The following is a 14216-nucleotide window of genomic DNA, read 5'->3' on the forward strand; positions in this document are numbered from 1 at the left end:
GCCACTGCTGTTGGTCATTTTTATAAATGAGCTGGATGAGGGCGTAGAAGGATGGGTTAGAAAATTTGCCGGATGACGCTAAGGTCGGTGGAATTGTGGATAGTGCAGAAGAATGTTGCAGGTTACAGAGGGACATAGATAAGCTGCAGAGCTGGGCTGAGACGTGGCAAATGGAGTTTAATGCGGAAATGAGTGAGGTGATTCACTCTGGAAGGAGCAACACGAATACAGAGTATTTTACTGGGCTTTTGGTAAGATTCTTGGTAGTGTAGATGAGCAGAGAGATCTTGGTGTCCAGGTACATAGATCCTTGAAAGTTTGCCACTGTTAAGAAGGCATACGGTGTGTTAGTTTTTATTGGTAAAGGGATTGAGTTTCGGAGCCACGAGGTCATGCTTCAGCTGTACAAAACTCTGATATGGCAACACTTAGAGTATTGCGAACAGTTCTGGTCACTGCATTATAGGAAGGATGTTGAAGCTTTGGAAAGGATGCAGAGGAGATTTACTAGTATGTTGCCTGGTTTGAAGGGAAGGTCTAAGAGAAAAGGCTGAGGGACTTGAGGTTGTTTTCATTAGAGAGAAGAAGGTTGAGAGGTGACTTAATTGAGACATAACATAATCAGAGGGTTAGATAGGGTGGACAGGGAGAGCCTTTTTCCTTGGATGGTAATGACTAGCATGAGAGGACATAGCTTTAAATTGAGGGGTGATAGATATCGGACAGATGTCAGAGGTAGGTTCTTTCCTCAGTAGTGGAATACTAGGGGTGTGGAACGCACTGTCTGCAACAGTAGTAGACTCGCCAACTTTAAGGGGATTTAAATGGTCATTGGATAAACATATGGATGAACATGGAATAGTGTAGGTTATATAGGCTTCAGATTGGTTCCACAGGTCGGTGCGACATTGAGAGCTGAAGTATGTTCTATATAGTCAAATGTGTAATCCTCACCAACCAATGAATTTCCAGGTTACACAGAACAATATAGTAGAGGAACAGAGCCTTTGACGCACAAACTTTTGCTGAACATGACACCAAATTAAACTAATCCCTTCTGCCTGCCCATCGTCAAAATCCATCCATTCCTTGCATATTCATGTGCTTATCTAAGCCTCCCTTAAATGCCCCTAACGTATCTGACTCTACCACCACCCTTGGCATCGCATTCCAGACTCCTACCATACACTGTGTAATGAAGAAAAACTCGCCCCTCACATCTCTTTTGAACTTTCCCCCTCTCTCCTTAAATGCGTGCCCTAGTATTAGGCATTTCAAGTCTAGGAAAAGATTCTGACCGTCAACCCTGTTCAGGCATCTCATAATTTTATAGACATCTATCAAGTCTCCCCTCAGCCTCTGTCACTCCAGAGAAAACAACCTGTGGTTTTCTAGCCTCTCCTTATAGCTCATACCCTCTAATCCAGGCAGCATCCTGGGAAACCTCTTCTGCCCTCTCTCCAAAACCTCCACACCTTTCCTGTAATGTGGTGACCAGAATTGAACTCAATACTCTATGTATGATGTAATCAAAGTCTTATAAAGCTGCAAAATGATAATCTGACTTTGTGCTCAATTCCTTGACCACCGAAGGTAAGCATGCCCATACCTCTTCTTTCCCACCCTATCTACTTGCATGGCCACTTTCAGTGGGCTGTGGACTTGGACCCCAAGATCCCTCTGTACGTCAATGCTGTTCAGGGTCCTGCCATTAACTGTATACTTTCCCTTAACATTTGATCTCTCAAAGTGCAGCATCTCACACTTATCCGGGTTAAACTCCACCTGCCATTTCTCCACCCATCTACAACTGATTTATATCCTGCTGAATCCTTCGACAACCTTCTACACTATCCACAACTCCACTGACCTTTGTGTCTTCTGGAAACTTGTTAACCCGCTCACCTCCATTTTCATCCAAGTTGTTTATATCTCACGAACAGCAGAGATCACAGTATGGATCCCTGTGGTACACCATTAGACACCGAGCTCCAGCCTGAAAAACACCCTTCCACCATTACCCTCTGCCTTCTATGGGCAAGCCGATTCTGAATCCATGTGGCCAAGTCACTGTGGATCCCATACATCTTAGTCTTCTGGATGAGCCTACCATGAGGGACCTTGTCGAAAACCATTTAGACAACATCCACTGCTCTACCCTCATCGATCACCTTTGTTGCCTCCTCGAATAATTCACTCAGGTTAGTAAGACATGACCTGCCCTGCACAAAACCATGCTGACTGTTCCCAATTAGGCCATGCTTTTCCAAATGTGCATAAATTCTATCCCTAAACATTCTCTCCAATTGCTTCCCAACTATGGATGTGAGACTCACCCATGTATGGTTTTCTGGATTATCCCTATTTCTCCTCTTGAACAGAACAACATTAGCTACTCGCCCGTCCTCCAGGGCCTCTCCTGTGGCTAATGAGGATACAATGATCTTGCTCAAGGCCCCAGCAATCTCCTCTCTTGTCTCTCTCAGGAACCTGGGGTAGATACCATCAGGCCCTGGCTGCTTTATCCACCTAAATGCTCTTTAAGGGACCCGACACCACTTCTTTCTGCATTTGAAAATGCCCTAGCATATTAGCCTGCTCCACACAAATCTCACAGGCCTCCATATCCTTCTTCTGGGTGAATACTGATGCAAAGTACTTATTTAGGATCTCACCCACATCCTCTGCTCTAAGCATAAGTTCCCTTCTACCTCTTCCCCAGTTATCTTCTTGTATTTAATGTATACATAGAATGACCTGGGGATTCTCTTTCACCCTGTTTAACAAGGTCATTTCATGGCACCTTCTTGCACTCCTAATTCCCTGCTTGAGTGATGGTAATCTATTGCTCTGGGGCCCTGATTCTGAACTTCACCTTATCCTGTTAGAAAACCTTGCAGGCTCTGAGCCCAAAGAGAAGCAAAGAAAAGTACCACTCCCTTCACCCCCACCACCCCCCAACCCCACCCTGGCCCCACTGCACTATTTTCTCTCATTGCCAAACTATAGACTCACTCATGCTGTGTCTGACTCTGAATGGGTTCTCCCTGTCCTGACTGTGTGAAGCTTACTTATCCTGTCCACCTTCTCTTGTCATTTCAATCCTGCCACCACACTGCAAACCCTCCCCTCTTTCACTTACTTTCAAACCAACATGCCCATTCTAAAAGATGAGAGACTTAACAAACAATTCAGGTCTTTTTCAATATATAATTTTAGTTACATCACACTGTAAACTTTTGCTATAAATTCTGTATCTTACAATCTGATCCTCCACAACCACCTGAAGGAGCAGTGCTCCGAAAGCTAGTGCTTCCAATTAAACCTGTTGTTGTGTGATATTAAACTTTGTACATCCCATTCCAACACCGGCATCTCCAAATCATGACCACCTTTTCTTCTTCACCATCCTTCCTTTAAAAGGGGGGACAAAGCTTTTCATGGTGCCTCAGTACTCATGACAATAAATTCAATTCAATTCACCCTTTATCTTCCTTGCCACTTTCTCTCCCTCCTTCACCCTGTCTTTACTTTCCCCCCCATCCAGTATCACCTCCCTTATCCCCACTTATCTGCTTGCATCACATCCAACCTCACCCTCTCTACTGCAGCTTCACATCTGTTCTGCCTCCCCACGTCAATCATCCCCAATCATTCCATCTCTCTTGGCCCCTCCAACTACCTTACCTCCCCGACCTGCTCCACTACCCTTTCCCTCACACTCCAAACACATCCATCTCTGCTCTTCCCTCCGCTCACTTCTCTTCCCTGTGTCCTACATTTCTCTTCCATTCTATCCTCCTCCCCTCTTCCCCTTCCACTTCATCCTCTCATCCCTCCCCTGCCACACAACCACAAACCTATTCCCTCACCTCCCTGGTCTTGAGTAGTTCCACCTTCAGCAACCATCACAGTTGGTTTCGCCAGAATACCCAATGTAAATGTGTGTGAGGGCAGGGGTCCCAACAGCAGTTTAGTCCTCCCTCTGTATTTCTATTTAAAGCATCTTACCTTTCGAACCATTTGGACAAATTCCTTGGAGTCCTTTGGAGGTAGCCCCAGCAAAGGGCGGGTGCAGCAATCCAGGGTTGAAGCATGAGCCACCAGCAGAATATTTCCTGAAATATTCCAGAAGGAACCATACAGCTCTTTAGAAAAATGATTTTTGGAGTTTATTTTCATCATTTCAAAGAGAAGGGTACCATCTTGAACAGATGTTTAGATTAAAGTGGTGCTGGAGGAGCACAGCAGTTCAGGCAGCATCCAAGCAGCAGGAAAATTGACGATTCGGGCAAAAGCCCTTCATCAGGAATACAGGCAGAGAGCCTGAAGGGTGGAGAGATAAAAATCTTGAACAGATGTAAGGGCCAAGCAGAACATAGTATCCACAGGAAATGGATGCCTTGATCAATTTAAACTGTTGTCAAATTAAGTAGGTAGTTATTGGTTGTTTGAAAGTTACAGAATTGGATGAGAGAATAGCTTGGTAATATGTAGCTTTGTGAGGACAATAACAGATGGTGGACCTTGTTTTGAGGCCCTCAATTATAGCAAGACAAGATAGCAAGACAACGGGTTTCCCTTAAACAGCTGACTATCACAGTGCTTCTCATACACGTTCTCACATTCATTACTTGAACCATTTTTACTGATATTAGTCCTTCAAATGATGACAGGGTGAGTGAGGCTCAGGGTACATTTTCTGCTGCTGTGTCTGGCCGGGTAAGATGATCAGAGATGATGCCAAGCATCGCAAGAATGGCCCAAGGCTAATTACTGCCAGAATAGGAAAAAGTATCGATCATTAACTTGGTCCAAACTTACCCCACATTAATTGTGAGAATGTAATGTAAGATTAATGCCTGTTTAGTGTCATTGTGGGTCAACACACAGCATAGGAATTGCAGTGGATCAAGAAAGCAGCACACCATCACATTCTCAAGGGCAACTAGGGACGCCCCACAAATGAGTAAAAACAAATTTACATATGATAGATTATATATTGATTTGCGAGGGATCTGATGTAATGTCCTTAAACAATGAACATTTTAATGAGCTATGAATCCGTTAGTTCATAGCTGCTGCTCTTACCTTCATCCCTGTTGCCTATAATTGCTTTCATTACCGAAGAACATCGATCAAAGTAGTCTTCATATGTTTCTGATGGAACCAGATTGCAGACAGGAATATGGACACTATCAAAAAGCACAAGGATTTATATTTTTTATAAAATTAGTCATAAATATTTCCCAATTGTTCTTGGTGTAGGTCTTGTTGCAACAGGCTGTACCATGGATGGTTGCTTGGCTTTAATAGAACAACAAAACAATGATGTTTGCACATTACACAATCCCCTTCCCACAAAATCTCAAGCCAGAAGATTGGTGCAGCCCCAAATTCCAAACAATGTAGAAAACACTTCATTTGTGTGTTGTGTATAATTATCAGTTTAAAACAATCGTATACCATTTTTCTCTGTGTCAGCAAATCAGAAATAGCTTTTTGACACCTCCCAGTTCCACAGGAATGTCGGATTGTTACTCCTGACTGGAGATGTGTAGATTTGGTAAATATCTTGGATTGCCTTGGGAAGGTGTGTCCTGAATACAAGAATTTTCATTCCAGTTAGTAGTTGGGGCATACCTACAGATCCCTGAATGCAGAAGGGTAGGTGAATAAGATGTTTAAGAAGGCATATGGAATATTTACCTCTATTAGCCAGAGGCAGAGAATGCAAGAACAAGGAAGTTAAACTAAAGCTGTATAAAATGCACATAATAGGAAGGATGTGATAACACTAAAGCAGGTAAAGGGGAGTTGACCAAGCTGCTGCCTGGGCTGGAGAGTCTGTGCTACAAGGAAAGATTGGATAGGCTGGGGTTGTTTTCCTTGGAGGTGCAAAGGTTGGGAGGGGACCTGTTGGAGGTGTTTGTGAGATTGTGAGGGGAATAGATAGGTGGATGGGAAGGCACTTTGTCCATTAGTGGAAGGGCCACTAACCAGGGGCCAGAGAACGAAGGTGAGATGAGAGTTGAGGAGAATTGTTTTCACTCAAGATGATGATTGGAGTCTGGAACTCTGCCTGAAAGGATGGTTGAGTCAACAACTCTTGTAACCTTTAAACATTACTTAGAAATTCACTTACATTGCATTGCCTCCAGGACCACAGGCCTCGAGCTGGGAAATGGATTTGGTGCAGTCAGATCTTTGTTGACTGGCATAGATATGATGGGCTGAATGGCCTTCTGTTGGGCTCAGGAAGCAGTTGAGGCAGCTGCAGGGATTGCTGAGTACAATGGGGCTGGTTGCCACATTTAATGTTTAATTTTATTTAATATTTGTCACTCCAGTCCTCACCCCTCACAACTCCTCATCCCACACTCATTAGGCCAAGAAGAGCATGCAACACCATCTCTTGGCCTCTTCGTGGTCTTGGTCCTCATGCCACGCCACAAATCACTGCCCTTTGTCTTTACACCTTTCGTGCTAATCCAATCATATCTATCCTGAGCAGATCTCAGTTCCAAAAGTCTTTTACAAATTTCACTAGATATAAAAAAGTGATCTTTTGAACAACTTGCAGGATGACTATGTACTTGAATTGATCTTTTCCATTTTGGTGATGCTGTTACTCCTAAAGAGCCAGAATCTAGACTGAAGAGGGCATGTGAGGGCACAACAATTCTTTGGAGTGAATTCCTTCTGTGCATGAGAGTTCAGTAAAGTTCCTGCTTTATGTGTGTTCTTCATACTGGCATAGATATGATGGGCTGAATGGCCTTCTGTAATGCTCAGGAAATAGTTCAGAGGCACCTGCAGGGACTGCTGAGTAACAAGTTGCTGGTTGCCTCATTGGGGTGGCAGGGTGGCTCAGTGGTTAGCACTGCTGCCTCACAGCACCAGGGACCTGGGTTCGATTCCAGCCTCGGGCAACAGTCTGTGTGGAGTTTGCGCATTCTCCCTGGGTAGGTTTCCTCCCACAATCTAAACATGTGCAGGTTAGGTGAATTGGCCGTGCTAAACTGCCCATAGTGTTCAAGGATGTGTCATTTAGGTACATTATTCAGGGGTAAATGTAGAGGAATAGGGTAGGGGAATGGGTCTGGATGGGTTACTCGTTGGAGGGTGGGTGTGGACTTGTTGAGCCAAATGGCCTCTTTCCACACTGTAGGGATTCTATGATCCTATGATACTGATGTGAAAGACTCAGAACATGGATCTGCACAAATATTAATCATTTATCCCAAGGTTCCTTTGCCAGATGTCTCAGTCCCCATTCTACTGCCTTTTCTAGGCCATAATGAAATAAGGTGCAGAAGGACCTGACTTTTGTGTCTTGGGCAGCTCATGTATATATGTGCAAGTATACATGGCAAGCTTTCACTTTGTGTGTATTTTTACAAACCAATTCTTCCTCAATATCGATGTGTTATTTGCTTCACTATTTCTTTTTGGAAAACCAATATGCCATATCTGCAAGTTCTTCTTTATCTGCCTTGCTTTTTACTTACTCAAAATATTTGTCTAACTTAATGAAACACAATGTTCCTTTCAGAAAGCCATATTGACCTTGCTTGAGCACATTGTGATTTTTGAAGTATCCTGCTATCACCTCTTTACAATAGACATGTTAACTAATTACCTGATAGATTCAGGCTTTCTACCTCACATTTCTTGAAAAACTGAATTAAATTTATTATTATCCAACCCCCTGCAGCTCTTCCAGAATCTCAAGGAGTTTGGAAGATTATAATCAATCCCCTAGAATCTCTGCAGCCACTTTCTTGAAGATGCAGGACATTGGGTCCTGGGAACTTCTCACAACTTCTAACTAATAGTTATCCTAGCTCTTTTCCCCCTAGTGATGGCAACTGTTTGAAGTTCCTGCATCTTGATTATCTCTTGATTTTCCCTTGGCTTTGAGAAGTTATCAAAGTCAAAGCGAAGGCAACCCAAGAAAAGCACAAGCAAGAACAGCAAAAGCTTTCGTTACTTTATTCCGATGTAACAATTTGTAGATCTTGCTATCTGTGTTTACATCACTAGCTAGTTTTATGTCATATTGCCTCTTCTTTTATAATCATTTTTACTGGTTCTTAAAATCTATCACTAATCCTTGCAGATTTGTAGAGTTTTCTTACAATCTGATAGAACATAGAACAACACAGCACAAGAACAAACCCTTCAACCTATCGTGAATATGCCAACCATGATGCCATTCTAAAATAATTGCAAATGGTCCGTATGCCCTGATCCCCTGTCTATTCACGAATCTGTCCAAAAGCCTCCTAAACATTGCTATTGCATTTGCTTCTGCTACTTTGCCCGGCAGCATGTACCAGGCACTTTCCATTCTGTGTGAAAAGCTTACCTCACACATTTCCTGTAAACTTTCCCCATCTCACCTTAAACTTATGCTCCCTATTTGACATTTTTACCGGGCAAAAAAGATTCTGTTTATCCACTTTATCCATGTCTCTCATAATTTTACATACTTTTGTTGGGTTGCCCCTCAGCCTCTGACATTCTCATGAAAACAACCCATGTTTATCCAACTTCTCCATTTGGCTAATACATCCTGGTAAACCTCTTCTGTAGCCCCTCCGAAGTCTCTGCATCTTTCCAATAGCATGGCAACTGGAACTGCACATAATACTCCAAAGGTGGCCTAACTAAAGTTTTACACAGTTGTAACATGGCCTGTCAACCTTTATACTCAATGCCTTGACTGATGAAGGCAAGCATGCCTTTTGCCTTCTTTACCCACTTGTGTAGACTCTTTCAGGGTATTATGGATTTGGACCCCCAAGATCCCTCGGCATATCAATGCTCCTAAGGGACTTGCCGTTTTACTGTATGCTTTCCTCTTTATTTTACATCCCAAAATCCATCACCTCATACTTGTCCGATTAAACTCCATTTGCCATTTATCCAACTAACTTTCCAACTAAACTATATCTTACTACATTCTTTGAGAAATTTCCTCACTATCCACAGCTCCACCAATTTTCATCTGCAGACTTACTAATCAGACCACCTCCATTTGCATCCAAATCATACATACATATTACAAACAACAGATGTGCTAGCACTGATCCTTGCAGAACACCATTAGTCACAGATCTCCTGTCAGAAAAGCACCGCTCCATAACTACCTTCTGTTTTCGATGACCAAGCCAATTTTGCATCAATCTTGCCACTCGCTATGCGACTTAATCTTCTGGACCACCCTATCATGAGGGTCCTTGTTAAATGCTTTCATAAAGACAACATCCGCAACCCTACCCTCATCAATCATCTTCCTCAAAAAACTTGTGAGAGAGGACCATCTGCACAAAACCATGCAAACTATCCCTAATACATTCATTCTTCTCCAAATGGGAGTAAATCCTGTCCCTAATGACCTTCTTCAATAATTTCCCTCATCTGTCTATAGTTTCCTAGATTATCCCTGTTGCTGTTCTTAAACATACTTTTCTTGACTTCTTTATTCAACCACAGATAATACAGCCTGCTCAAGAGTTTGTCTTTCACCTGATATACTTAACATGGCTTGGAGGACTTATGCTTTGAAGGATTGTGGAAAAAAACCATTTATGTTAGGCTTTGTGGTGACATCTGGAGAGCTTTCTTTACAAAAGGTCATTGAAAGATCACTGTGAACATGCAATTTTTTTTTTTAGAAAGGCTTCCTGTAAATCAGGCTACATGATAAGTGTTTGCTTTTCTGCACATATTGCTCAGGCTGTTCTAAACAGTTAGTGTCATGGAGTCATACAGTACAGAAACAGACCCTTCGGTCTGACCGATCCATGCTGACCATGTTCCCAAACTAAAGTAGTTCCACCTGCTTGTATTTGGCCCATATCCCACCAAACATTTCTTATTCATGAACTTATCTCAATGTCTTTTAAATGTTCTTTCTGTACCAGCATCCTCCACTTCCTTTGAAAGTTCATTCCACAAACGAACTACTCTATGTAACAAAGAAAATTTGCCCCTCATATCTTTTTTAAATCTTTCTCCACTCATCTTAAAAATATGCCCCCAATCTTGAAATCCCCCACCCTAAGGCCATTCATCGTATCCATACCCCTCATGATTTTATAAAACTCTATAAAGTCACCCCTCAACCTCCTATGCTGCAGTGAAAGAAGCCCCAATCTATCCAGCCTCTCCTTACGACAATGGATGGAGAGTTGCTTGTTTTATCTCACTCAAACTTCAACGTGTGATGAAATCTGCATTTTCGATAGCCAGGCCAATTTTGAAGAACCATTCAAAAGAGCATATATCTCAGATGCACTGTAGTGTCTGTGTGGGATCATTGACCACATGATTAGGAATAGAGAAGTCAGTGAAACTTCTGTAAGAAATCAAACAATTACCAGAACACGTAGTCTGCAGTGGAAAAGGAGACTTTGGGATTGTAATTGGCTCATGAAGACTATGTCTGAAAGACGCTGCCTAAGGACCCTTGATGGATTTCTTCAGTGCATCTTGTAGATCGTACACACTGCTGCTTCTGAGCCTTAGTGTTGCAAGGAGTGGATGTTTATAGATGTAATGCCAGTCAAATGTGCTATTTTGTCCTGGATGGTGTCAAACTTCATGAGTATTGTTGGATTTTGTTAAGTGCTGTTGAAAGAACCTTGGTGAATTTCTATAGTGCATCTTGTTCACAGTATACACTGCTACTACTGAGCATTGATAGTGGAGGGAATGGATGTGGTGCCAGTCAGACAGGCTGTTTTGTCATGGATCGTGTCAAGCTGCTTGAGGGTTGTTGGAGGTGTATTCATCCAAGCAAGTGGAGATATTCCATCGCACACCTGACTTGTGCCTTGTAGGTGATGGACAAGCTTTGGGGAGTCAGGAGGGGAGTTACCTGCCACAGTATTCGCAGCTTCTGACCTGCTCTTGTAGCCACTGTGTTTATGTGGTGAGACCAGTGAGTTTCTGATCAATACCTTCCCTGAGGATGTTGATGGTGGGGGATTCAGTGATGGGAACACGATTGAATGTCAGGGGGTTGTGGTTAGATTGTCTCTTTTTCCTTTTAGAGTATAGAAGACTGAGGGGAATCTTACAGAAGTGTATAAGATTATGAGAAGCATGGCTAGGGTGAACGCAGTCAGTCTTTTTCTCAGAGTTTGGGAATCGAGTACTTGAGGGCATCAATTTAAGTTTAGAGGGGAAAGAATAAAAGGGAACCTGAGGGGCAACTTTTTTAACTTATTGGGTGGTACGCATATGGAATGAGCTGCCAGTGGAAGTGGAAGTGGTTGATGTGGGAACATTAACAATATTTAAAAGGCATTTGGACAAATACATGGATAGGAAAGGTTTAGAAGGATATGGGCCAACTGCAGGGAAATGGGGTTAGTGTGGATGGACATTTTGGTCGGCATGGACCAGTTTGGGTCAAAGGGCCTGTCTCCATGCTGTGGGGCTCTATGACTCTAATTGGAAATGATCATAGCCTGGTATTTGTCTGGCACACTTGTCCTATCTGCCTATCTCCTTTTCCACCTATCCACTCCACCCTCTCCTCCCTGACCTATCACCTTCATCCCCTCCCTCACTCACCCATTGTACTCTATGCTACTTTCTCCCCACCCCCACCCTCCTCTCATTTATCTCTCCACCCTTCAGGCTCTCTGCCTTTATTCCTGATGAAGGGCTTTTGCCCGAAACGTCGATTTTACTGTTCCTCGGATGCTGCCTGAGTTGCTGTGCTCTTCCAGCACCACTGATCCAGAATCTGGTTTCCAGCATCTGCAGTCATTGTTTTTACCTACAAATGTTAATTGTCAGCCCAAACCTGATTGTTTTCCTGGTTTTGCTATTTGCCGAGTCACTGTGACCCCTCCACTTTAATAACATCAGCCAGTTTTAGTCTTGTTCCCTCCCTCTCTCTCCCCAGCTGCACAACCATTTCCTCTTCTCCCCTCTTCGTCAAACTCTCTCTTATTCCCACCTCTCCCCTTCTCCATTATTACTCAGCCCATCTCCACATTTCTTTTTCCTCTCCTGATCAACTTCCCACTCCATATTCTCTTTAACTGAATAAGGGAAGGTTTGGGAGTGTCACCGAGGCTAATTATGGTGAATACCTGTAATTGCCATCCACAGTGTAACCTGCTGCTTTGAGTTCAGTCACAGACATGAAGTTTGGGATTGTCCGTTCACCTTCCCATTTGGTCCATTCAAACAGGCCTGGTTCCACTCGGATACTCACTTCAGGGTCAAGGTGAAGAGCTGCACCAATAGAAAAACAGACTATGAAATGATTACGATGTTTTTAATGCCACAGATTTAGAGAATTGTTTCACTTGTGTTTCTACCAGCTCTCTGACAAGGCTGTACCTTTCCATGGAAGGACTGGGTTAGTTAGGTGGAAATTGTTTTCAACTCGGAATCTGGATTCAAACAAGAAGACTCCTGCTTGACATGGCATTTGAGATGATCCACTTGCTGCTCCTGGATTGACTCATTAGGAACAGTCACTGGGTATATTCCACTTTCCACACATGAAGCTTAATATCAGCTGTTCTTTCATAAACCAATACAGCACTGGAATGGGCCTTTTGACCCACAGTCTTTTGCTGAACATGCTGCCAAATGCACGTAATCTGTTCTGCCTGCCCTTGGTCCATATCCCACCATCTTTTGCATATTCATATGCTTATTTAAAAGTCCCTTAAACATCCTTATTGTATCTGCCTCAACCCCTGTCAGTGCGTTCCAGACTCCTACCACTCTCTGTGTAATACAATACCTCCCCCTCACGTCTCTTTTGAACTCTCCCCATCCCTCCCACCTTCTTGCTTCTTAGTATTGGGCATTTCTGGGGAAAAGATTCTGACCATCATCCCTATACTGATTTAGCAGTTTGGATCAGAATTGGCTAGCTGAAAGAAGACAGAGTGTGGTGACTGATGGGAAATGTTCATCTTGGTGTCCAGTGACTAGTGGTGTACTGCAAGTATCTGTTTTGAGTCCACTGCTGTTTATCATTTTTATAAATGACCTGGATGAGGGCTTAGAAGGGTGGGTTAGTAAATTTGTAGAAGACATTAAGGTCAGTGGAATTGTTGGTAGTGACAAAGGATGTTGTAGGTTGCACAGAGACATAGATAAGCTGCAGAGCTGGGCTGAAAGGTGGTAAATCGAGTTTAATATGGTAAAGTGTAAGGTGATTCACTTTGGAAGGAGTAATAGGAATACAGAGTACTGGGCTAATGGTAAGATTCTTGGTAGTGTAGATGAGCAGAGAGATCTCGATGTCCAGGTACACGGATCCGTGAAAGTTGCCACCCAGGTTGATAGGGTAGTTGAGAAGGCATATGGTGTGTTTGCTTTTATTAGTAGAGGGATCAAGTTTCGGAACCATGAGGTCACGCTGCAGCTGTACAAAACTTTGGAGTATTGTGTACAGTTCTAGTCACCACATTATAGGAAGTCTTGGAAAGAGCTCAGGGGAGATTTACCAGGATGTTGCCTGATATGGAGGGAAAGTCTTACGAGGAAAGGCTGAGGGACCTGAGACTGTTGAAGGTTGACAGGCGGCTTAATTGAGACATATAAGATAATCGGGGATTAGATAGGGTGGACAGGGAGAGCCTTTTTCCTCGGATGGTGATGGCTAGCACGAAGGGACATAGCTTTAAATTGAGGAGTGATAGATATAGGACTGATGTCAGAGGTAGTTTCTTTACTCAGAGAGTAGTGGGGGCATGGAATGCACTGCCTGCAACATTGTAGACTCACCAACTGTAAGGGCATTTAAATGGTTATGGGATAGGCATATAGATGAGAATGGAATAGCGTGGGATAAATGGGCTTCAGATTGGTTTCACAGGTCAGCACAGTGAGGGCCAGAGGGCCTGTACTGTGCTGTAATGTTCTATGTTCTATATATGCATCTCATAATTTTATAGTCTCTCCTCAGTCTCTGCCACTCAAGAAGAGAACAACCCCACGTTTTCTAACCTGTCCTTATAGCTCATAGCTGAAAAATGTGTTGCTGGAAAAGCGCAGCAGGTCAGGCAGCATCCCAGGAGCAAGAGAATCGATGTTTCGGGCATAAGCCCTTCTTCTGGAATGAGGAGGGTGTGCCAAGCAGGCTAAGATAAAAGGTAGGGAGGAGGAACTTGGGGGAGGGGCATTGGGAATGTGATTGGTGGAAGGAGGTTAAGGTGAGGGTGATAGGC

At 43.3% G+C, this 14216-nt stretch overlaps 1 protein-coding gene across 4 annotated transcripts in view; it reads right to left on the minus strand.

Annotated features, from left to right (window-relative positions):
* The window catches only part of LOC122555449 (ubiquitin-associated and SH3 domain-containing protein A-like), a 76493-nt gene that overhangs the window by 17909 nt on the left and 44368 nt on the right, over positions 1-14216 (minus strand). For 3 of the 4 annotated variants that reach the window (XM_043701465.1, XM_043701464.1, XM_043701466.1), the window contains exons 6-8: positions 12117-12261; positions 5092-5195; positions 4012-4118 (exon numbers count right to left, since the gene is read on the minus strand). In XM_043701465.1, the coding sequence (XP_043557400.1) occupies positions 4012-4118; positions 5092-5195; positions 12117-12261 (356 nt within the window). The remainder of the gene's footprint in view (positions 1-4011; positions 4119-5091; positions 5196-12116; positions 12262-14216) is intronic. The other variant, XM_043701467.1, reaches the window with a different exon arrangement.

This window comes from Chiloscyllium plagiosum, chromosome 12 (genome assembly GCF_004010195.1).
Source record: "Chiloscyllium plagiosum isolate BGI_BamShark_2017 chromosome 12, ASM401019v2, whole genome shotgun sequence".
Lineage (NCBI taxonomy): Eukaryota > Metazoa > Chordata > Chondrichthyes > Orectolobiformes > Hemiscylliidae > Chiloscyllium > Chiloscyllium plagiosum.